Raw genomic sequence first — 24,668 nt, 5'->3', positions numbered from 1 at the left:
AATCACTTCGTGGTACTTCCAAACATCTGTCTATCACTGGCAAAATGTCAATCACTTCATGGTACTTCCAAACATCTGTCTATCATTGGCAAAATGTCAATCACTTCATGGTACTTCCAAACATCTGTCTATCACTGGCAAAATGTCAATCACTTCATGGTACTTCCAAACATCTGTCTATCACTGGCAAAATGTCAATCACTTCATGTACTTCCAAACATCTGTCTATCATTGGCAAAATGTCAATCACTTCGTGGTACTTCCAAACATCTGTCTATCACTGGCAAAATGTCAATCACTTCATGTACTTCCAAACATCTGTCTATCATTGGCAAAATGTCAATCACTTCATGGTACTTCCAAACATCTGTCTATCACTGGCAAAATGTCAATCACTTCATGTACTTCCAAACATCTGTCTATCATTGGCAAAATGTCAATCACTTCATGGTACTTCCAAACATCTGTCTATCACTGGCAAAATGTCAATCACTTCATGTACTTCCAAACATCTGTCTATCACTGGCAAAATGTCAATCACTTCATGTACTTCCAAACATCTGTCTATCACTGGCAAAATGTCAATCACTTCATGGTACTTCCAAACATCTGTCTATCACTGGCAAAATGTCAATCACTTCATGGTACTTCCAAACATCTGTCTATCACTGGCAAAATGTCAATCACTTCATGGTACTTCCAAACATCTGTCTATCATTGGCAAAATGTCAATCACTTCATGGTACTTCCAAACATCTGTCTATCACTGGCAAAATGTCAATCACTTCATGGTACTTCCAAACATCTGTCTATCACTGGCAAAATGTCAATCACTTCATGTACTTCCAAACATCTGTCTATCACTGGCAAAATGTCAATCACTTCATGGTACTTCCAAACATCTGTCTATCACTGGCAAAATGTCAATCACTTCATGGTACTTCCAAACATCTGTCTATCACTGGCAAAATGTCAATCACTTCATGGTACTTCCAAACATCTGTCTATCACTGGCAAAATGTCAATCACTTCATGGTACTTCTAAACATCTGTCTATCACTGGCAAAATGTCAGTCACTTCATGGTACTTCCAAACATCTGTCTATCACTGGCAAAATATCAATCACTTCATGTACTTCCAAACATCTGTCTATCACTGGCAAAATATCAATCACTTCATGTACTTCCAAACATCTGTCTATCACTGGCAAAATGTCAATCACTTCATGTACTTCCAAACATCTGTCTATCATTGGCAAAATGTCAATCACTTCATGTACTTCCAAACATCTGTCTATCACTGGCAAAATATCAATCACTTCATGGCACTTCCAAACATCTGTCTATCACTGGCAAAATGTCAATCACTTCATGTACTTCCAAACATCTGTCTATCACTGGCAAAATGTCAATCACTTCATGTACTTCCAAACATCTGTCTATCACTGGCAAAATGTCAATCACTTCATGGTACTTCCAAACATCTGTCTATCATTGGCAAAATGTCAATCACTTCATGTACTTCCAAACATCTGTCTATCACTGGCAAAATGTCAATCACTTCATGGTACTTCCAAACATCTGTCTATCATTGGCAAAATGTCAATCACTTCATGTACTTCCAAACATCTGTCTATCACTGGCAAAATGTCAATCACTTCATGTACTTCCAAACATCTGTCTATCACTGGCAAAATGTCAATCACTTCATGTACTTCCAAACATCTGTCTATCACTGGCAAAATGTCAATCACTTCATGTACTTCCAAACATCTGTCTATCACTGGCAAAATGTCAATCACTTCATGTACTTCCAAACATCTGTCTATCACTGGCAAAATATCAATCACTTCATGTACTTCCAAACATCTGTCTATCATTGGCAAAATGTCAATCACTTCATGTACTTCCAAACATCTGTCTATCACTGGCAAAATGTCAATCACTTCATGGTACTTCCAAACATCTGTCTATCATTGGCAAAATGTCAATCACTTCATGTACTTCCAAACATCTGTCTATCACTGGCAAAATGTCAATCACTTCATGTACTTCCAAACATCTGTCTATCATTGGCAAAATGTCAATCACTTCATGGTACTTCCAAACATCTGTCTATCACTGGCAAAATGTCAATCACTTCATGTACTTCCAAACATCTGTCTATCATTGGCAAAATGTCAATCACTTCATGTACTTCCAAACATCTGTCTATCACTGGCAAAATGTCAATCACTTCATGTACTTCTAAACATCTGTCTATCACTGGCAAAATGTCAATCACTTCATGTACTTCTAAACATCTGTCTATCACTGGCAAAATGTCAATCACTTCATGGTACTTCCAAACATCTGTCTATCACTGGCAAAATGTCAATCACTTCATGGTACTTCCAAACATCTGTCTATCACTGGCAAAATGTCAATCACTTCATGTACTTCCAAACATCTGTCTATCACTGGCAAAATGTCAATCACTTCATGTACTTCTAAACATCTGTCTATCACTGGCAAAATGTCAATCACTTCATGTACTTCCAAACATCTGTCTATCACTGGCAAAATGTCAATCACTTCATGGTACTTCCAAACATCTGTCTATCACTGGCAAAATATCAATCACTTCATGGTACTTCCAAACATCTGTCTATCACTGGCAAAATGTCAATCACTTCATGGTACTTCCAAACATCTGTCTATCACTGGCAAAATGTCAATCACTTCATGGTACTTCCAAACATCTGTCTATCATTGGCAAAATGTCAATCACTTCATGTACTTCCAAACATCTGTCTATCATTGGCAAAATGTCAATCACTTCATGGTACTTCTAAACATCTGTCTATCACTGGCAAAATGTCAATCACTTCATGTACTTCCAAACATCTGTCTATCACTGGCAAAATGTCAATCACTTCGTGGTACTTCCAAACATCTGTCTATCACTGGCAAAATGTCAATCACTTCGTGGTACTTCCAAACATCTGTCTATCACTGGCAAAATGTCAATCACTTCATGGTACTTCCAAACATCTGTCTATCACTGGCAAAATGTCAATCACTTCATGTACTTCCAAACATCTGTCTATCACTGGCAAAATGTCAATCACTTCATGGTACTTCCAAACATCTGTCTATCACTGGCAAAATGTCAATCACTTCATGTACTTCCAAACATCTGTCTATCACTGGCAAAATGTCAATCACTTCATGGTACTTCCAAACATCTGTCTATCACTGGCAAAATGTCAATCACTTCATGTACTTCCAAACATCTGTCTATCACTGGCAAAATGTCAATCACTTCATGTACTTCCAAACATCTGTCTATCACTGGCAAAATGTCAATCACTTCATGGTACTTCCAAACATCTGTCTATCACTGGCAAAATATCAATCACTTCATGGTACTTCCAAACATCTGTCTATCACTGGCAAAATGTCAATCACTTCATGTACTTCCAAACATCTGTCTATCACTGGCAAAATGTCAATCACTTCATGGTACTTCCAAACATCTGTCTATCACTGGCAAAATGTCAATCACTTCATGGTACTTCCAAACATCTGTCTATCACTGGCAAAATGTCAATCACTTCATGGTACTTCCAAACATCTGTCTATCACTGGCAAAATGTCAATCACTTCATGTACTTCCAAACATCTGTCTATCACTGGCAAAATGTCAATCACTTCATGTACTTCCAAACATCTGTCTATCACTGGCAAAATGTCAATCACTTCATGGTACTTCCAAACATCTGTCTATCACTGGCAAAATGTCAATCACTTCATGGTACTTCCAAACATCTGTCTATCATTGGCAAAATGTCAATCACTTCATGTACTTCTAAACATCTGTCTATCACTGGCAAAATGTCAATCACTTCATGTACTTCCAAACATCTGTCTATCATTGGCAAAATGTCAATCACTTCATGTACTTCCAAACATCTGTCTATCACTGGCAAAATGTCAATCACTTCATGGTACTTCCAAACATCTGTCTATCACTGGCAAAATGTCAATCACTTCATGTACTTCCAAACATCTGTCTATCATTGGCAAAATGTCAATCACTTCATGTACTTCCAAACATCTGTCTATCACTGGCAAAATGTCAATCACTTCATGGTACTTCCAAACATCTGTCTATCACTGGCAAAATGTCAATCACTTCATGGTACTTCCAAACATCTGTCTATCATTGGCAAAATGTCAATCACTTCATGGTACTTCCAAACATCTGTCTATCACTGGCAAAATGTCAATCACTTCATGGTACTTCCAAACATCTGTCTATCACTGGCAAAATGTCAATCACTTCATGTACTTCCAAACATCTGTCTATCATTGGCAAAATGTCAATCACTTCATGTACTTCCAAACATCTGTCTATCACTGGCAAAATGTCAATCACTTCATGGTACTTCCAAACATCTGTCTATCACTGGCAAAATGTCAATCACTTCATGGTACTTCCAAACATCTGTCTATCACTGGCAAAATGTCAATCACTTCATGGTACTTCTAAACATCTGTCTATCACTGGCAAAATGTCAATCACTTCATGGTACTTCCAAACATCTGTCTATCACTGGCAAAATGTCAATCACTTCATGGTACTTCCAAACATCTGTCTATCATTGGCAAAATGTCAATCACTTCATGTACTTCCAAACATCTGTCTATCACTGGCAAAATGTCAATCACTTCATGGTACTTCCAAACATCTGTCTATCACTGGCAAAATGTCAATCACTTCATGGTACTTCCAAACATCTGTCTATCACTGGCAAAATGTCAATCACTTCATGGTACTTCCAAACATCTGTCTATCACTGGCAAAATGTCAATCACTTCGTGGTACTTCCAAACATCTGTCTATCATTGGCAAAATGTCAATCACTTCATGGTACTTCCAAACATCTGTCTATCATTGGCAAAATGTCAATCACTTCATGTACTTCCAAACATCTGTCTATCATTGGCAAAATGTCAATCACTTCATGGTACTTCCAAACATCTGTCTATCATTGGCAAAATGTCAATCACTTCATGGTACTTCCAAACATCTGTCTATCACTGGCAAAATGTCAATCACTTCATGGTACTTCCAAACATCTGTCTATCACTGGCAAAATGTCAATCACTTCATGGTACTTCCAAACATCTGTCTATCACTGGCAAAATGTCAATCACTTCGTGGTACTTCCAAACATCTGTCTATCACTGGCAAAATGTCAATCACTTCATGGTACTTCCAAACATCTGTCTATCACTGGCAAAATGTCAATCACTTCATGTACTTCCAAACATCTGTCTATCACTGGCAAAATGTCAATCACTTCATGGTACTTCCAAACATCTGTCTATCACTGGCAAAATGTCAATCACTTCATGTACTTCCAAACATCTGTCTATCACTGGCAAAATGTCAATCACTTCATGGTACTTCCAAACATCTGTCTATCACTGGCAAAATGTCAATCACTTCATGTACTTCCAAACATCTGTCTATCACTGGCAAAATGTCAATCACTTCATGTACTTCCAAACATCTGTCTATCACTGGCAAAATGTCAATCACTTCATGGTACTTCCAAACATCTGTCTATCACTGGCAAAATATCAATCACTTCATGGTACTTCCAAACATCTGTCTATCACTGGCAAAATGTCAATCACTTCATGTACTTCCAAACATCTGTCTATCACTGGCAAAATGTCAATCACTTCATGGTACTTCCAAACATCTGTCTATCACTGGCAAAATGTCAATCACTTCATGGTACTTCCAAACATCTGTCTATCACTGGCAAAATGTCAATCACTTCATGGTACTTCCAAACATCTGTCTATCACTGGCAAAATGTCAATCACTTCATGTACTTCCAAACATCTGTCTATCACTGGCAAAATGTCAATCACTTCATGTACTTCCAAACATCTGTCTATCACTGGCAAAATGTCAATCACTTCATGGTACTTCCAAACATCTGTCTATCACTGGCAAAATGTCAATCACTTCATGGTACTTCCAAACATCTGTCTATCATTGGCAAAATGTCAATCACTTCATGTACTTCTAAACATCTGTCTATCACTGGCAAAATGTCAATCACTTCATGTACTTCCAAACATCTGTCTATCATTGGCAAAATGTCAATCACTTCATGTACTTCCAAACATCTGTCTATCACTGGCAAAATGTCAATCACTTCATGGTACTTCCAAACATCTGTCTATCACTGGCAAAATGTCAATCACTTCATGTACTTCCAAACATCTGTCTATCACTGGCAAAATGTCAATCACTTCATGGTACTTCCAAACATCTGTCTATCACTGGCAAAATGTCAATCACTTCATGTACTTCCAAACATCTGTCTATCATTGGCAAAATGTCAATCACTTCATGTACTTCCAAACATCTGTCTATCACTGGCAAAATGTCAATCACTTCATGGTACTTCCAAACATCTGTCTATCATTGGCAAAATGGCAATCACTTCATGTACTTCCAAACATCTGTCTATCACTGGCAAAATGTCAATCACTTCATGGTACTTCCAAACATCTGTCTATCACTGGCAAAATGTCAATCACTTCATGGTACTTCCAAACATCTGTCTATCACTGGCAAAATGTCAATCACTTCATGGTACTTCCAAACATCTGTCTATCACTGGCAAAATGTCAATCACTTCGTGGTACTTCCAAACATCTGTCTATCATTGGCAAAATGTCAATCACTTCATGTACTTCCAAACATCTGTCTATCATTGGCAAAATGTCAATTACTTCATGGTACTTCCAAACATCTGTCTATCATTGGCAAAATGTCAATCACTTCATGGTACTTCCAAACATCTGTCTATCACTGGCAAAATGTCAATCACTTCATGGTACTTCCAAACATCTGTCTATCACTGGCAAAATGTCAATCACTTCATGGTACTTCCAAACATCTGTCTATCACTGGCAAAATGTCAATCACTTCGTGGTACTTCCAAACATCTGTCTATCACTGGCAAAATGTCAATCACTTCATGGTACTTCCAAACATCTGTCTATCACTGGCAAAATGTCAATCACTTCATGTACTTCCAAACATCTGTCTATCACTGGCAAAATGTCAATCACTTCATGGTACTTCCAAACATCTGTCTATCACTGGCAAAATGTCAATCACTTCATGTACTTCCAAACATCTGTCTATCACTGGCAAAATGTCAATCACTTCATGGTACTTCCAAACATCTGTCTATCACTGGCAAAATGTCAATCACTTCATGTACTTCCAAACATCTGTCTATCACTGGCAAAATGTCAATCACTTCATGTACTTCCAAACATCTGTCTATCACTGGCAAAATGTCAATCACTTCATGGTACTTCCAAACATCTGTCTATCACTGGCAAAATATCAATCACTTCATGGTACTTCCAAACATCTGTCTATCACTGGCAAAATGTCAATCACTTCATGTACTTCCAAACATCTGTCTATCACTGGCAAAATGTCAATCACTTCATGGTACTTCCAAACATCTGTCTATCACTGGCAAAATGTCAATCACTTCATGGTACTTCCAAACATCTGTCTATCACTGGCAAAATGTCAATCACTTCATGGTACTTCCAAACATCTGTCTATCACTGGCAAAATGTCAATCACTTCATGTACTTCCAAACATCTGTCTATCACTGGCAAAATGTCAATCACTTCATGTACTTCCAAACATCTGTCTATCACTGGCAAAATGTCAATCACTTCATGGTACTTCCAAACATCTGTCTATCACTGGCAAAATGTCAATCACTTCATGGTACTTCCAAACATCTGTCTATCATTGGCAAAATGTCAATCACTTCATGTACTTCTAAACATCTGTCTATCACTGGCAAAATGTCAATCACTTCATGTACTTCCAAACATCTGTCTATCATTGGCAAAATGTCAATCACTTCATGTACTTCCAAACATCTGTCTATCACTGGCAAAATGTCAATCACTTCATGGTACTTCCAAACATCTGTCTATCACTGGCAAAATGTCAATCACTTCATGTACTTCCAAACATCTGTCTATCATTGGCAAAATGTCAATCACTTCATGTACTTCCAAACATCTGTCTATCACTGGCAAAATGTCAATCACTTCATGGTACTTCCAAACATCTGTCTATCACTGGCAAAATGTCAATCACTTCATGGTACTTCCAAACATCTGTCTATCATTGGCAAAATGTCAATCACTTCATGTACTTCCAAACATCTGTCTATCACTGGCAAAATGTCAATCACTTCATGGTACTTCCAAACATCTGTCTATCACTGGCAAAATGTCAATCACTTCATGGTACTTCCAAACATCTGTCTATCACTGGCAAAATGTCAATCACTTCATGTACTTCCAAACATCTGTCTATCACTGGCAAAATGTCAATCACTTCATGTACTTCCAAACATCTGTCTATCACTGGCAAAATGTCAATCACTTCATGGTACTTCCAAACATCTGTCTATCACTGGCAAAATGTCAATCACTTCATGGTACTTCCAAACATCTGTCTATCATTGGCAAAATGTCAATCACTTCATGTACTTCCAAACATCTGTCTATCACTGGCAAAATGTCAATCACTTCATGGTACTTCCAAACATCTGTCTATCACTGGCAAAATGTCAATCACTTCATGGTACTTCCAAACATCTGTCTATCATTGGCAAAATGTCAATCACTTCATGTACTTCCAAACATCTGTCTATCACTGGCAAAATGTCAATCACTTCATGGTACTTCCAAACATCTGTCTATCACTGGCAAAATGTCAATCACTTCATGGTACTTCCAAACATCTGTCTATCACTGGCAAAATGTCAATCACTTCATGGTACTTCTAAACATCTGTCTATCACTGGCAAAATGTCAATCACTTCATGGTACTTCCAAACATCTGTCTATCACTGGCAAAATGTCAATCACTTCATGGTACTTCCAAACATCTGTCTATCATTGGCAAAATGTCAATCACTTCATGTACTTCCAAACATCTGTCTATCACTGGCAAAATGTCAATCACTTCATGTACTTCCAAACATCTGTCTATCACTGGCAAAATGTCAATCACTTCATGGTACTTCCAAACATCTGTCTATCACTGGCAAAATGTCAATCACTTCGTGGTACTTCCAAACATCTGTCTATCACTGGCAAAATGTCAATCACTTCGTGGTACTTCCAAACATCTGTCTATCATTGGCAAAATGTCAATCACTTCATGGTACTTCCAAACATCTGTCTATCATTGGCAAAATGTCAATCACTTCATGTACTTCCAAACATCTGTCTATCATTGGCAAAATGTCAATCACTTCATGGTACTTCCAAACATCTGTCTATCATTGGCAAAATGTCAATCACTTCATGGTACTTCCAAACATCTGTCTATCACTGGCAAAATGTCAATCACTTCATGGTACTTCCAAACATCTGTCTATCACTGGCAAAATGTCAATCACTTCATGGTACTTCCAAACATCTGTCTATCACTGGCAAAATGTCAATCACTTCATGGTACTTCCAAACATCTGTCTATCACTGGCAAAATGTCAATCACTGTTACAAAATAAAAATAGTTGTTTTGTTGTGTCACATGGATTATTTATTATATAGGGCTTAACCTTTTCACCACCAGAGTTTCTTTCAAATTTTTCTGCACCTTTTTCTTATATTATTCAATATTTCTTGAAATGAATCCTAATTTTGGAGCCAACTGGCAACACTTGGGTCAATTTTCAGTTTTTACTCCAACAAATTGGCTATTTTTATTTTTTTTTTGGAAGGAAAGTATAGAATTTGTGAAGGGAAAAAAGGGAACTGGTGGTGAAAGGCTTAATTTATTTGCCGGGTAATATTTGTGCTTATTTTGCTGGCAGCTTAAATGTGATGAATTAAAACTCAGCAAATATTCAAACTTAACAATAAAATAAAAAAATTTATTATATTTTTTTCCTTCACGAACTAGTGAATTAGAGACTCAGTGAATCATATTGCAACCACAAACCTACTATTTAAAATTATACTCAGTGAATATTTTCCTTTCCACTTTCTGGTTCAATAACACCATAGGTTTCCTCCTAATGAAATTTGTATTGTTTCTAAAAACATATGAATTGTAAATCTTTCTTTCATTTTCCTTGCATGTATGTAGTGTCAGGTGTATCATCAATCATATCGTTATAATAATAATAATAATAATAATCATTATTTCAGACACTGACCAGGTTGTCAAAGAAGTTGTCAAATTTACAAGATCAAATCCATCAACAAATTCAAGAAAATGACGAGCTATTAGAAGATATAAAGAGACAGAAAGATATTTTTATTAGTGAGTGATTTTCTGCTTTTCAAAACATAATTGTATACGTAATACCTGTCACATATCTGTGATGTGGCTTGCTCTGCGCCATGCACTTGGTTCATGTGGAACATTCTTTGATGAAATCTGTCTAAAAACTGAATTTTGTTTGTTTTTGGACTCAGTAAATGTTATTTATGTAAATGTATATATATGTGAGATGAATTGTCAAATCCAGAGGTTTCTACCTACATTATTTTTTACTGCCCACCATAAACTTTTTTTGACCATATTTGAGAAAACATCTGAAAGTTGTGGCAGGCTTTGAAGAAGATTATACAGAAATTTGAAACATCGCAAAACTTTAATAGTAATGTAAACAACTTTATACATGACTTATGACTCTCATATCTGCAAACAAGTTTTTATACGCAAGAAAAAAAACACCGTAGTAAATCTTTAATCTACTCTATTTTTGAAAAGCATGTTATAGGAACAGGGACCAGTTGGTTTACACCACAACACACAGCCTGATCTAAAAATTTTCAAACTTTATTAAGTTTTTATTAAGCCTAAATACCTATCCCAAATGAAAAAATAATTCAAACTGAAATGGATTTTATTTATCACATGAAAAAAAGAAGTCTTTTTAGTCCCCGTTCGGACAAAGTCTGAAAACGGGGACTTATAATTCGGTCCCCGTTCGTCTGTGCGTCCGTCCGGAGTCATATCTCAGAATCCCTTGGACCGATTCTGTTTATTCTTTGCATGTGCCTAGTACTTTATGTGGGACATATGCACATGCAGTGGTTTAGCGATTCAATTCAAAATGGCCGACTGGCAGCCATCTTGGTTTTTGAAAATGTTGTATTTTGAACATGCTTTGTCAGTTTTCATTTCAAACTTGGTACATAGATTATACATGTTAGGATACATGTCCATGACGATTTATTTCGCAAAGATGGTCGACTGACAGGCATCTTGTTTTTGTTTTTTTATGCGGTATTTTGGACGTGCTCTGTCAGTTTTCATTCAAATTTGGCACATACATGTACTTTATACATGTTAGGATGCATGTCCATGACAATTTGTTTCAAAATCTGGTCAAGGATGGCCGATTGACAGTCATCTTGTTTTTGTTTTTTTATGCGGTATTTCCACAATTTATGTACCATTTTCATTCGTATTTGGCACATACATGTACATCATACATATCAGTGTGTTTCACAATCAGATCAAAGATGGCCGAATAACGGCTGTTTTTATTTTTGGCCATATTACTACCACACGGAACACGTGTTTTGATGTAAATAAACAATCTGTTGTATACGCCACTTGGAACTCAATTTTCAAGGACACGCTCGCGACAACCCCTCCGCTTTAATATGACGAGCAAAACGAGAACTTTCAAAAATTTAACGGGGACTGTGTCATTTTCAATGACTTCTTATATTTGAAAACATCCAGTATTCTGAATATAATTGGCATGATAACTTTGCAACCAGAAAAAGGCTAGTGGTCTTGTTTCAAATTTATGTGTTGTTATCTTATGTGTAGATGATTTTTATTTTATGTGTAGATGATTTTTTAGGAATCTTGTGAACCCCTAGAAAAGTACACTTACAAGCCAGTCTGAAAAACTACCTCTGAAGAAGTCTTACAATCACATATGTGCTTGTCTTCAGCCCACATGAAACTACTTTGAAAGAGAATTTGCAATCACATGTGTACTTGTCTACAGACCATCATGCAATTTGAATGCTGTGTGGCTGATATAGGCTGTGATTTGATAATAATTGTTTGCATATGTCTATCTTACAGAAAAACAAAAATCCCTTGGTATTTCTTTTGATTTTAAAAGCAAAGAAGAGGCTGAGCCACCTGCTGTTGCTCATCATAGTGGTGTTGTCATACCAGTCTTAGTTATAGCATGTAATCGACCTACAGTTAGAAAATGTATTGATTTATTGATCAAGTAAGTTATATAAATGTACTACAGTTAACACCTGAGCAGAACAAAATGGCCACTTGGCATAGTCACCAATGACATTTATAGTGAGTGTAAATATGATTATTTCCCTGATAAGCACTGAGCCATGTTTACATTATTGCTCATACTGAACCTCTGATTGAACTTGCTCATGTGCATACCTGGCTGACATAGTACAGTTTTCAAAATAAAAATGCAAAATGCAAACATTGTTGCTATTGTAAATATTGTGCAGTGGTTATTGAAGAAACAATCATAATATTTCTTTACCCTCACTGTAACCATCATTGGTGAGTACACTTCGACCACGTTATTCCGAAGACAAACAAGCAATGAAAAGTTGACGAAAAATTAGTAAAGATGTATCATGGAAAAAGTTGTTTTACTAACTTTAGTCTAAATAGTTTTGATCTATAATTAATATGATTGCAATATTTTAACAGGAGATTGCATCAAATTTGATATTATTGAAGTTTAATTTATTGTACCTATGATGATTTAGTGATCTTTCAAGTTTTTGGGACAAACATGCGTCAATATAAAAATATCTGTGAATTATAAAAAATAAAGTGTTTGTTTGGTTGATTGTGGTGGAATGCTGTTTCAATAGTGATTTGCATGACACCAAAATAAGAATTTTATTGGTTCTTCAGACCTGGAAGTTATTTACAATAATTTCTAAAACTGCATGTATTTGACTAGTGTGGTCACTATTTCCTCTGATATCTGAAAAGGCATAAATGTATAAATGCCTGTATCGCTTAAATTAATCTAGCAATAAATTTTATAAACTGCATTAATTTCGTTAGGGAAAACTTCATGTTTTGTGAGTCATTGAAAATCCTACTGGTAGCCCAGTTTGTAAGAGTTCCTTACGGTCCCCTCTGATGAATATCAGCAACATTCATTATTTATTTCTCAAATTCACATTGTTTAATCAATCCAAATTTGGCACACTGACAATTGTATTTTGTACATCACCGAATGGGTCATGACCCTTTCAAACGATGGCCGACTGGCAACCATTTTGTTTTAACAAAATCAGCAATCACTATAGACATATTCATTACATGTATGTATGTGATAACATTATCAGTTCTCTTCTCTTGTCGCAGATACCGACCATCTAAAGAACAATTCCCCATTATTGTAAGTCAAGACTGTGATCATGAAGAAACTGCTAAAGTTATACAGTCATATGGAGATCAACTCACACACATACAGGTATGTAGAGTTCTTCAACCTGAATTTTAATATCACAAAACTGCAAGAGAAATCTACAATGCATAGAATTGGTTGATATTCCATGCTTATCTGCAAAGTGGTTACTGTGTGCGTTCTGAATGTAGTGACAATTTTGCTCATCTCAGTTTAAAGCGCGGTGGTCGTCGTGCAGCGCGTGTTCGAATTTCATGTAAATAAACAATGTATTTTACATGCAATGTATACGCCGTTATGAGTCCCATATCGAACAGGACGCGACGCGACGACTCCCGCCCTTTAACCTTTTCACCACCAGACTGGAAACTGGTTGTGAAAAAAGTTTAACAATTTAAATATTTCCAAGACCTAGGTGAGGGTACAGTGGTTATTGTGTTCACCTCATGTCAGGGAAATTGTGGGGTCAAGTTTTGGAGCAGACTGTTATTATAACTCAACAATCTAAATCAGACTGCTTTGCGATACATGTAGTATTAGCTTAGGGAGACTGGTTAACACCAGTGACTTCAATATCTGGAAATTTTGCATGTTACAATTATATTAAAAAAACAAAATGTGTATTGTGTATGTTCCTAATCTTTTATGAAGACTGGGTATAAATCTTTATAATCCCAAGAATTTATAAGATTAGGGTGTGATAAGGCATGAAGATATGATGCAAATTGAATAAATCATAGGTATTTAGATATTATCACAAAACCACACGAGAAACTTACATTTCTAGAAATTCTAATGCATAAAGTGGATCATGTTCATCTGAGATCATTTTTGGTAATTTTCAAAGCATTTAATTGTGTTTTCAATGCATCGATAATATCACTTATTTCTGTTTAAGCAATCTAAACATTTCTAAGCATCCATCGTATTCTGTGACACTATTAGCTACAACTACATTTGATTTACCATACAAAATTGCAAATTCTCGTAAATCAGGAGAGTTCACTTCGTGTGAGATTTTCATCTCATCTGTACATGATTATAAATCTTTGAATATACTTTATGTATGAAATAACAGCATATGCATGGCAAAGCGAGTTAAACATTTACATATACATCTGTGACTTGTATTGCAGTAATTAGGCATCCTCATAACGAAAAAAATGTATTCCATGAAACCTGTCCAAGCCAGGTTACATATTTACTTTGCCGTGCATACACTGTTATTGCATAGCCTTCCTAACCAGATGAAAGATGTGTGTTGTCTAGATAAGTGATTTGGTACTCTACTAATGTATGCATAATAGTAGGAGTTTATATTGCTGTGCTATTTCATAACTTTACTGTGTATTTTCCAGCAACCTGATCAAAGCAATATTTACCTTCCTCCAAAAGAGGTGAAATATCAGGGTTATTATCGCATATCAAGACATTACAAATGGGCTTTAGGACAAGTATTCAATCAATTTAGATACAATAGTGTTATAATAGTTGAAGGTATGTTATTATGAAAATTTTAAATTACATTCACCTATGCTTTACTATTGACTAAGTTTACACCACAAACTACTCGTGACAAACTCGGTGTTTCTGTCACAAACCCACAGCCATGTGATAGTTTGATAGTTTGTGGCTTGTTTCCTCATGTGCTTGTCCTACATTTTGAAGTGTTCGATAATTGTCTGTATGGTTATAATTCAGAAGGAAAACAAATATAGCTGAGACTTGTTCACATGTCATAATTGATTATGATTGTTGTAGAGCCAAGAATTGGTGGATATGCTACCAACTTTCTTTTTTTGCATAGACATATTCTCAGAATACAAAGATTTCAGATGTAGAATCAGAGACAAAATACTAATACATGTACACCATTCCTGTAAATAACGCCCTCTAGTGACAGACTATTGATATTGAACTCATTTGTAACAAATTTTTAAAACAAGAAAAATTTGATCTTTCAGATGACTTAGATGTAGCTGTGGATTTTTTTGAATATTTTCTTGCTTCATATTCAATTTTAATACGTGATCCAACACTCTATTGTGTGTCTGCCTGGAATGACAATGGCAAAGAGAAGCTTATATCACAACAAAGCGGTAAGTTATTAAATTTAACACATTGGTATGTAGATTTTCATAACCATTGTTATATGTCATGTAAAAAACCTTTTAGACCCAATTTTTTTATAGAGAAACAATTAAAAAAACAAACATTTTCTAATTCACTGAAATGTGATAACTTGTTCTGCTTAACTCCTAAAATCTCTACAAGTTTTTGGCATTAGCGCCCTCTGGTGACAAATGTTGACATATTCCATATTCTACCACCTGAGGGCAGTCGCACAATAATTTTATTATTACAAAATTTTGTTTGTGCTGTCTGTATTCAAAGCTGTTATGTTTGTCATATTCTAAGCTGTTGCGTTATATAAATGTACATTTATTTTTAGATTTACTATATAGAACAGATTTTTTTCCCGGTTTGGGTTGGATGATGACTCAAAATATGTGGAGTGAATTGGAACCAAAATGGCCCAATGGGTAAGCATTTAGTTTAGTCATTATAAGTAATACAATGTAGTATTGTATACAATATAATATATTTTGGGGCGTAACCATTTGTTGTCGGATTTTGTGTAAAAGCACTTTGCCAGAATTTGCATATTAGAAAACATATTTCCCTGGATTATCATTTGTTTTCTACCTGTTTACTAGTTTCTGGGATGATTGGATTCGAGAACCAGAACAAAGGAAAGGTAGATCTTGTATTAGGCCTGAAATATCTAGAACTGATACTTTTGGTAAAGTTGGAGTTAGCAAGTAAGTGTTCGCCACTATTGTATTATAATCTCATCTTCAATTAATACACAAATAAACTAGTAAATTAGTATTTCATTTATTGTGTACTGGATCATTCATCCATCCAGACTCATTTTTTAGACTGATTTCATCGATACAACAGAAAATGACAAGCCTGTAACTTTGCCTTATAACTTAATTCAAGACAGGCAGCTAATTTAATATGCAAAAAAGACTCAATAGTTGCCATTTTTATTTTATCTGTGACATACTTAGACCATTTACATGCAAACTTTACAAATACATTCATTTTGTGACTTATGATTGCCTTCTGGATGTTATTGATGTTCTGTCTATGTATTGATATATTTCACTCAAAGTAAAGAATGTTACATTCATAGATAAAAATGACAATTAGATTGAAAACATTGAAATATGGGGCTGAATTGATCATTATTTACTGCTAGAAATGTTCAAAGCATATAATTTTAAAAACACTGTGACTCCCCTGTGTGAAGAGCTCTCAGAGTTTTTGACTTACAGAATTCACAGAGACTTGTCATTCATTAATGATATCAGTTGTAAGTAGTTGCTACTGAGTTTTTGAAAATGTTTTACTAAAATATGTCTGTTTCTTTTTTTAATAAATATAATTGTGTAATTTTATTTTTTTCAGGGGACTGTTTTTTGAACAGCATCTCAAGTTTATTAGATTAAATACAGATTTTGTGGAGTTTACAAAAATGGATCTCAGTTACCTCATCAAAGTATGTATCATGTGATCTAATGCTGATATCATGTGTTTTAATGCTGATATCATGTGTTCTAATGCTGATATCATGTGATCTAATGCTGATATCATGTGACAGTGCTGGGGGTATCATGTGATTTAATGCCGATATCATGTGATAGTGCTGGTGGTTGGCCTTTTTTAGTCCCCGTTCGGACGCAGTCCGAAAACGGGGACTTATGTTTTGCCCTGTGTGCGTCCGTGCTTCCGTGCGTCCGTGCGTCCGTGATCACCTGTATCTCGAACATGCATGGACCGATTGAGTTCAAACTTCACTCATACATCACACATTATATGGGACATATGCACATGCATTTTTTTCATGATCCGATTAACGATAGCCGAATAGCGGCCATTTTAAGGCCGAAAATGCATCAAAATCGCACATTTTCACCATTCCGGACCCGGATCTCAGTTATGCATGGACGGATTTTGTTCAAATTTGGTACATACATTAAACATAATAGGACCTTGATGCACGTCATTTTTTTTTTTGGATCGGGTTTGAAATGGCCGACTGGTGGCCATTTTGTTTTAAAGAATTCAGTTCTGGATCCGTATCTGAGACATGCTTGGATTGATCGAGTTCAAACTTCACACACACAAGGTACATCATGTCACAAATATGTATGTGCATTTGTTTCATGATCTCATTAACGATAGCCAAATGGCGGCCGCTTTAAGGCCGAAAATGCATTGAAATCGCACATTTTCACCATTCCGGACCCGGATCTCAGTTATGCATGGACGGATTTCATTCAAATTTGTTACATACATTAAACATAATAGGACCTTGATGCACGTCATTTTTTTTTTCGGATCAAGTTCGAAATAGCCGACTGGCGGCCATTTTGTTTTAAAGAATTCAGTTCTGGATCCGTATCCGAGACATGTCTGGATTGATCAAGTTCAAACTTCACACACACAAGGTACATCATGTCACAAATATGTATGTGTATTTGTTTCATGATCTCATTAACAATAGCCAAATGGCGGCCGCTTTAAGGCCGAAACTGCATTGAAATCGCACATTTTCACCATTCCGGACCCGGATCTCAGTTATGCATGGACGGATTTCATTCAAACTTGGTACATACATTAAACATAATAAGACCTTGATGCACGTCTTTTTTTTTTTCGGATCAAGTTCGAAATGGCCGACTGGCGGCCATTTTGTTAAAGAATTCAGTTCTGGATCCGTATCCAAGACATGTCTGGATTGATCAAGTTCAAACTTCACACACACATGGTACATCATGTCACAAATAGATATGTGCCTTTGTTTCATGATCTGCTTAACAATAGCGAAATGATAGCCATTTTAAGGCCGAAAATGCATCAAAATCACGTATTTTCACAATTCCAGAACCGGATCTCAGTCATGCATGGATGGATTTTGTTCAGATTTAGCACAATGTGTTGTACATATGCAGGTGCATTTCGGTCATGATCTGCTTTGAATGTATATGTCACTCAAATATGAACGGAACGGGGACGTGTCATTGACAATGACTTGTTAAATGTGTGCAGTGAATACCGTATTTGTCTTCAATTAGGTGCCACTTTGTTACACTTTCATTTCATGGTGGCGCTTATTTGTGGTTAAATTTGAGCAACTTTGTTTCAAATGACACTTATTTCAAGCACTTCAAGTTCTAGTACCGGTAACTGTGTTTCAAGCCATTGTCTTGCTCTATTCTGGTAATACATTATTGGCAATATTTTACATTACAGTCTGACGCTTAGTCACTGTAGCCTTTATTTTAAATACTGAGTAAATGACCAGTTTTCGGACAGTCTAGAAAGTTATACAAAAATTATCATACTTTAGAAAACATTCACAGTTTGCCGTACGATCAACAGAAAAATAAAACGAACACAAATGCATTGCTTAGTAGTCAATGATCATGGTAGCAAAATCCGGTCATGCTGCGTTCCACAGTTACGATTATTACTGAGTAGTAATTATAATAACATACAAAAAATAAAATGCAAGTAAAATTCAACTTAATTTCATCGTAAGCGAATGATTCTGGTCGCATGTAAACACTCGACGCGATTCGATGTCTGCCATGCTTCCTGTCTAGGACTTGACCTGGAACGTGTTTTTTGACCTGATAGGTCAAATCGTTAATTAACCAATCAAAATGCTGGATGATGCCAACGTGATCAAATTACCATAGCTCATTTAAATAATGTATGAACGCAATGCGAAAGTGATTTGCCGATGTTTGCGATATTTTGGTTTTGATTTTGGTGGGAAAAACGGCATGATTTTTTTTTTCAAATCAAGAAATTAGTTATTTTTGGAAAGTAAACTGAACATTTAAAGAATAATTTAACACTGTTTACTGTGACAACAGCGCATTTGAAACAGAACATTTTAGCGTTGTTTTAATTTCGTTTTTATGGACTTACTGCGAAATTAAAAACCACGCGGATATTTTCTACAGTAGACTAAAGAGACGTGTTTCAAGAGATTATAGACAAATTTCTTAAAATTTGTTAGAAACAAAACCTTTTTTTTTTTACATAAAAGCCATTCGTACAGTAACAGCAAGGGACTACCGCAATCGCGTCCATGGCTATGTATCAGTAACCGATAGTCGATCCGCCGGCCCCCAATTCACGATCATTACGTGCCAAAATTTCAACTTTGTCTGGCGCTTAATTGAGGTGTAAAATACAAAGTTTTTGTGGCACTGGCACCTAATTGAAGGTGGCGCTTAACTGAAGACAAATACGGTACTCTTATGTTCATTGGCTTGTTTATACAGTATATTACTATCAGTGTAGCTAGGCATTAGTGTAGTGGTTTATAGTAAGTGAAACATTGCATAGATTCTAAGATGCATCATCTTCGCCTGCCAAGGACCATTTATTTGGCCAAAGCCTCAACATTAACCTTTGGCAGATTTCACCCTGATTTACTGTAAGTTGCGCACCCTCAAACGATTATAAGATTTATAGTTGGGCTTATTTGCATTACCCAATCAGAACTCATGATAGAAACAACTCATTACTTGGTAAAATTAAAAAGGTGGAATACAGAAATCAACGTTTTGCTAGCTTTTTGTTCTGTGAACAAGCTTACTGAACAGAAAATGCTTAGTGCTGTATCTGAGGGAAATGATGTGTTTCGACAGTTTTGTCAGTTTACTACACGGTTTGCACAAATATTTAGACATTCCATCGTCTTCGTTCACTTGCCACGAACAATTTTCAATGATGGAATACGAAATTTTGAAAATGTGTCAACAAATATAAACCTTTTGTTTTTTCAATTTAACAGCAGTGAAATACAGCTTTTCCTAACACGATCACGCACGCGGCACGGGTTCAGGCCGGTTATGAATGACCGGCTTTAGCGAAAGCGTGCGATTCGAAGAATGAAGATACACTGAATATTGCTATCATTGTAGCTAGGCATTAGTTTAGTGGTTTATATTATTCAAAGTGGAACACTGCATAGAGTCTTAGATACATATTGCAAATATCCAAAAGTGTGTTGAATTTCATAATTAAAAATGGTAAATTGCATTAGTCCCATATTTGTTTTACTTACTTACTTTGTATGTGCCTCTCTTTTCAGGAAAATTATGACCCAAAGTTTTTAAAACTTGTTTACGAGACTCCCAGCATTACAGTAAATCAGCTGACACGTGAGAATGGCCGAGGATTACATACTGTTAGAATTCAGTACTCTGATAATAATTCTTTTAAAAGCATTGCCAAAGTGTTAGGAATTATGGTTGATTTCAAGGTGAGCATACATCATTTTAATTTATTGAGAATAATTATTTCCATTAAAAAACTTTCTGAACAATATGATTTTTCCCTTTTTTTTGGTTTATTTTTAGACCAAATGAGCATAATTTCCCATTGGCTGCAATCCTAAACTATAATTTTTAATAAACTTGACAAAATAAAGAAAAAAGAAATTGCAGGTTTATTCTGTGAACAGTGACAAAAGTATACTTTGGAATTGGAAAGGTTAAAGGTCAACTGGTGTTTTTAGGTTTATTGGAAAAGGTGATCTTTAACTTTTAAATGTGGTACATAGTGGCAAGGTTCCCCTATCAACTACTGTAAAATGACTATTTTTCAATTCGATATAATTTCGCTGATTTACCATTTCTGGCATATTCAGTGGGTTTTAAATTAACGGTTTTATCATTTAGATAATGTGTTCTATGCTAATTTTACATATTCATTGGGTTTTAATTTAGCACATTTTCCAGTCAGTGAAATAAGCAATGAATAAGCAATGAATAAGCATTGAATAATTAACCCTTTCACAGTATGAAGTGTTTTGTGACTGCCAACCTAGATTGTGCATGTCTGTGTGTCATTCACAGTATGCTTTCTGTGCACGAGTCTGCTTCAAAATCCACAGCACATATAGATTGTGAAACCATACATATGAAACCAAAAGGGCTTAGTCTTTTCCACGAAATGTGAAAAAAAAATTAAATTAAACCAAAATTTTGAACGACTTCAAACATCGCCACGTCACAGAAATATATTTGTCGAGAATATTTAGTTTCCACCTCTTTTCTGCCTACTTTGCAGCTTGATTCATTTGTGCTGACATGACGTGACAGCCATTTTGGAATTGTTGAACACTGATGGCGCTATTCATTTCATGTTTCACAGTGTGAATTTTATTAGGCCTATGAAAACAAATATGAGTTAGGGTTAGGGTTGGGTTTTGTTTCGTTTTGTTTCATGGAAAAGACTAAGCCAACCAACAGCAACTCTGTGATATTGTCCCATTTTACTTGTGTTCTTGGTATTTGGTGATCTTGAAATGTATGCAATATCGCATGGAGCACAACTTCAACATTTTATACACCTCACTTTTTCGCCCAAATTTTTCTGTACCTTTTTCTTATATTCTTCAATATTTCTGGAAATGAACCCAAATTTTAAAGCCAAAAGACAAAATTTGAGTCAATTTTCACTTTTTACTAAAACAAAATTGGTTATTTTTGTTCCAATCTTAACGAAACTGCTGACTATAAACAAGACTTTTTTGTGAATTTGTTATGAAAAACAGGAACTGGTGGTGAAAAAGTTAAAGACTAAATTGCATAATTAATTACTTTTTAATAACTCATCATCATTCACTCTGAAAATATAGATGGATTATGTTAAAGCATTAATTATTCACTGGGTTTCAATTTTGCTCTTTTCAATGATAAGAAAAATCAGCATAAACATGTAAAATAACAATAGGACTCGTTTCTCACCAAATTAAATTAAAACCCAGTAAAATGCTCAAACATATAAAAATAGTAAACAATAGTTTTAAAGTACTCCACACATTTTATCAGATTGGGGTTAAAATCTTTGAATATTAATTGCCTAATTTGCATAAATAACCAACTTTTCATTTGTTCTTCTGATATTTAAATAAAGGTTGGTGCGTAGGTTATCTGGACATGGGAATTCTTTCTAAACTTTCTTTAATTATCAGTTCACATATTTTCTAATAAAGCTAATATGTAATTGTCTTCTTTTTTTCAAGGCTGGAGTCCCAAGAACAGGCTATCTTGGTATTATTACTTTTATGTACAATAATATTAGAGTTTACCTGGCACCTGCACAGAGCTGGACAGGATATGATCCAACCTGGAGTTAACATTAAATTTATAATCAAAAATTTCTTTGCAATAAAAATTAATGATTATTTTTGTAAAAAATTGTAGTTAAAAAAATCTGTAAAAAATCAAACTTATTTTTAGATTACTGAATTTTGCAATAAAGTGCAGTTACAATTATCTATTTTTTTTTAATTAATAAGTAACATCAGTAATCAGTTGAATCAACCAATGCAGTTATGTTTATTGAAATGGACATTAGTGTGATGAACAACAAACAAACAAACAAACAGAAAGAAAGAAATATATTAATTATTGTCACCTTGGTATTTGTAATACTCATAACATGGATTGTAGATAATTTTTTGAGTTTGATTTTCAATCATTCAGTGACAGTTTTTTTTAGTTTAATTTTTATTTTTTTTTTGTTTAACTCTCACAATTATCAACTTCACATGACATGTAATTTATTTGTAATAAAAACAATCTTTATCAGTTACTGTAACTATAGCAACGTATGTTTTCAGCAGACTGATATATTGGGAACAGAGCTATGACACTCCCCTTATACACCATGACATGTCATCCATGTATTATATACCATGACACTCCCTGTATGTACCATGACACGCACTGTATGTACCATGACACACACTGTATATACCATGACACACACTGTATATACCATGACACACACTGTATATACCATGACACACCCTGTATATACCACGACACACCCTGTATATACCACGACACACCCTGTATATACCACGACACACCCTGTATATACCACGACACACACTGTATATACTACGACACTCCCTGTTTATACTACGACACTCCCTGTATATACCATGACACTCCCTGTATATACCATGACACACCCTGTATATACCACGACACACCCTGTATATACCACGACACTCCCTGTATATACCATAACACACACTGTATATACCATGACACACACTGTATGTACCATGACACACACTGTATGTACTATGACACTTCCTGTATATACTATGACACTCCCTGTATGTACCATAACACACACTGTATGTACCATAACACACACTGTATGTACCATAACACACACTGTATGTACCATAACACACACTGTATGTACCATAACACACACTGTATATACTATATGTATGACACACACTGTATATACCATGACACACACTATATACTATGACACTTCCTGTATATACCACGACACACTGTATGTACTATGACACACTATATACCATGACACATACTGTATATACCATAACACACACTGTATGTACCATAACACACACTGTATATACACAATTATCAACTCCACATGACATGTAATTTATTTGTAATAAAAACAATCTTTATCAGTTACTGTAACTATAGCAACGTATGTTTTCAGCAGACTGATATATTGGAGAACAGAGCTATGACACTCCCCTTATACACCATGACATGTCACCCATGTATTATATACCATGACACTCCCTGTATATACCATGACACACATTGTATATACCATGACACACACTGTATGTACCATGACACATACTGTATGTACCATAACACACTGTATATACCATGACACACACTGTATGTACTATGACACTCCCTGTATATACCATAACACATACTGTATATACCATGACACGTACTGTGTGTACCATGACACATACTGTTTGTACCATGACACACACTGTATGTACAATGACACTCCCTGTATATACCATGACACATACTGTATGTACTATGACACTCCCTGTATATACCATAACACACACTGTATATACCACGACACATACTGTATATACCACGACACACCTTGTATATACCACGACACTCCCTGTATATACTATGACACTCCCTGTATATACCATAGCACACACTGTATATACCATAACACACACTGTATGTACTATGACACTTACTGTATATACTATGACACTTACTGTATATACT

The 24,668-nt window shown here is 35.4% G+C and overlaps 1 protein-coding gene across 1 annotated transcript in view; it reads left to right on the top strand.

Annotated features, from left to right (window-relative positions):
- The window catches only part of LOC100370369 (alpha-1,3-mannosyl-glycoprotein 2-beta-N-acetylglucosaminyltransferase-like), a 63,339-nt gene extending 40,125 nt beyond the window's left edge, over positions 1 to 23,214 (top strand). Inside the window, exons 3-12 of the mRNA XM_006818445.3 lie at positions 10,283 to 10,397; positions 12,189 to 12,342; positions 13,473 to 13,581; positions 14,874 to 15,012; positions 15,480 to 15,614; positions 15,968 to 16,058; positions 16,233 to 16,337; positions 16,993 to 17,083; positions 20,699 to 20,869; positions 22,637 to 23,214. Of these exons, the coding sequence (XP_006818508.1) occupies positions 10,283 to 10,397; positions 12,189 to 12,342; positions 13,473 to 13,581; positions 14,874 to 15,012; positions 15,480 to 15,614; positions 15,968 to 16,058; positions 16,233 to 16,337; positions 16,993 to 17,083; positions 20,699 to 20,869; positions 22,637 to 22,750 (1,224 nt within the window). The 3' untranslated portion in view covers positions 22,751 to 23,214. The remainder of the gene's footprint in view (positions 1 to 10,282; positions 10,398 to 12,188; positions 12,343 to 13,472; positions 13,582 to 14,873; positions 15,013 to 15,479; positions 15,615 to 15,967; positions 16,059 to 16,232; positions 16,338 to 16,992; positions 17,084 to 20,698; positions 20,870 to 22,636) is intronic.
- Positions 23,215 to 24,668: the final 1,454 nt, after the last annotated feature.

The sequence above is a fragment of the Saccoglossus kowalevskii genome, chromosome 21, assembly GCF_978046115.1.
Source record: "Saccoglossus kowalevskii chromosome 21, keSacKowa6.1, whole genome shotgun sequence".
Taxonomy (NCBI): Eukaryota; Metazoa; Hemichordata; class Enteropneusta; family Harrimaniidae; genus Saccoglossus; species Saccoglossus kowalevskii.
This window is presented reverse-complemented; position numbering and strand designations above follow the sequence as displayed.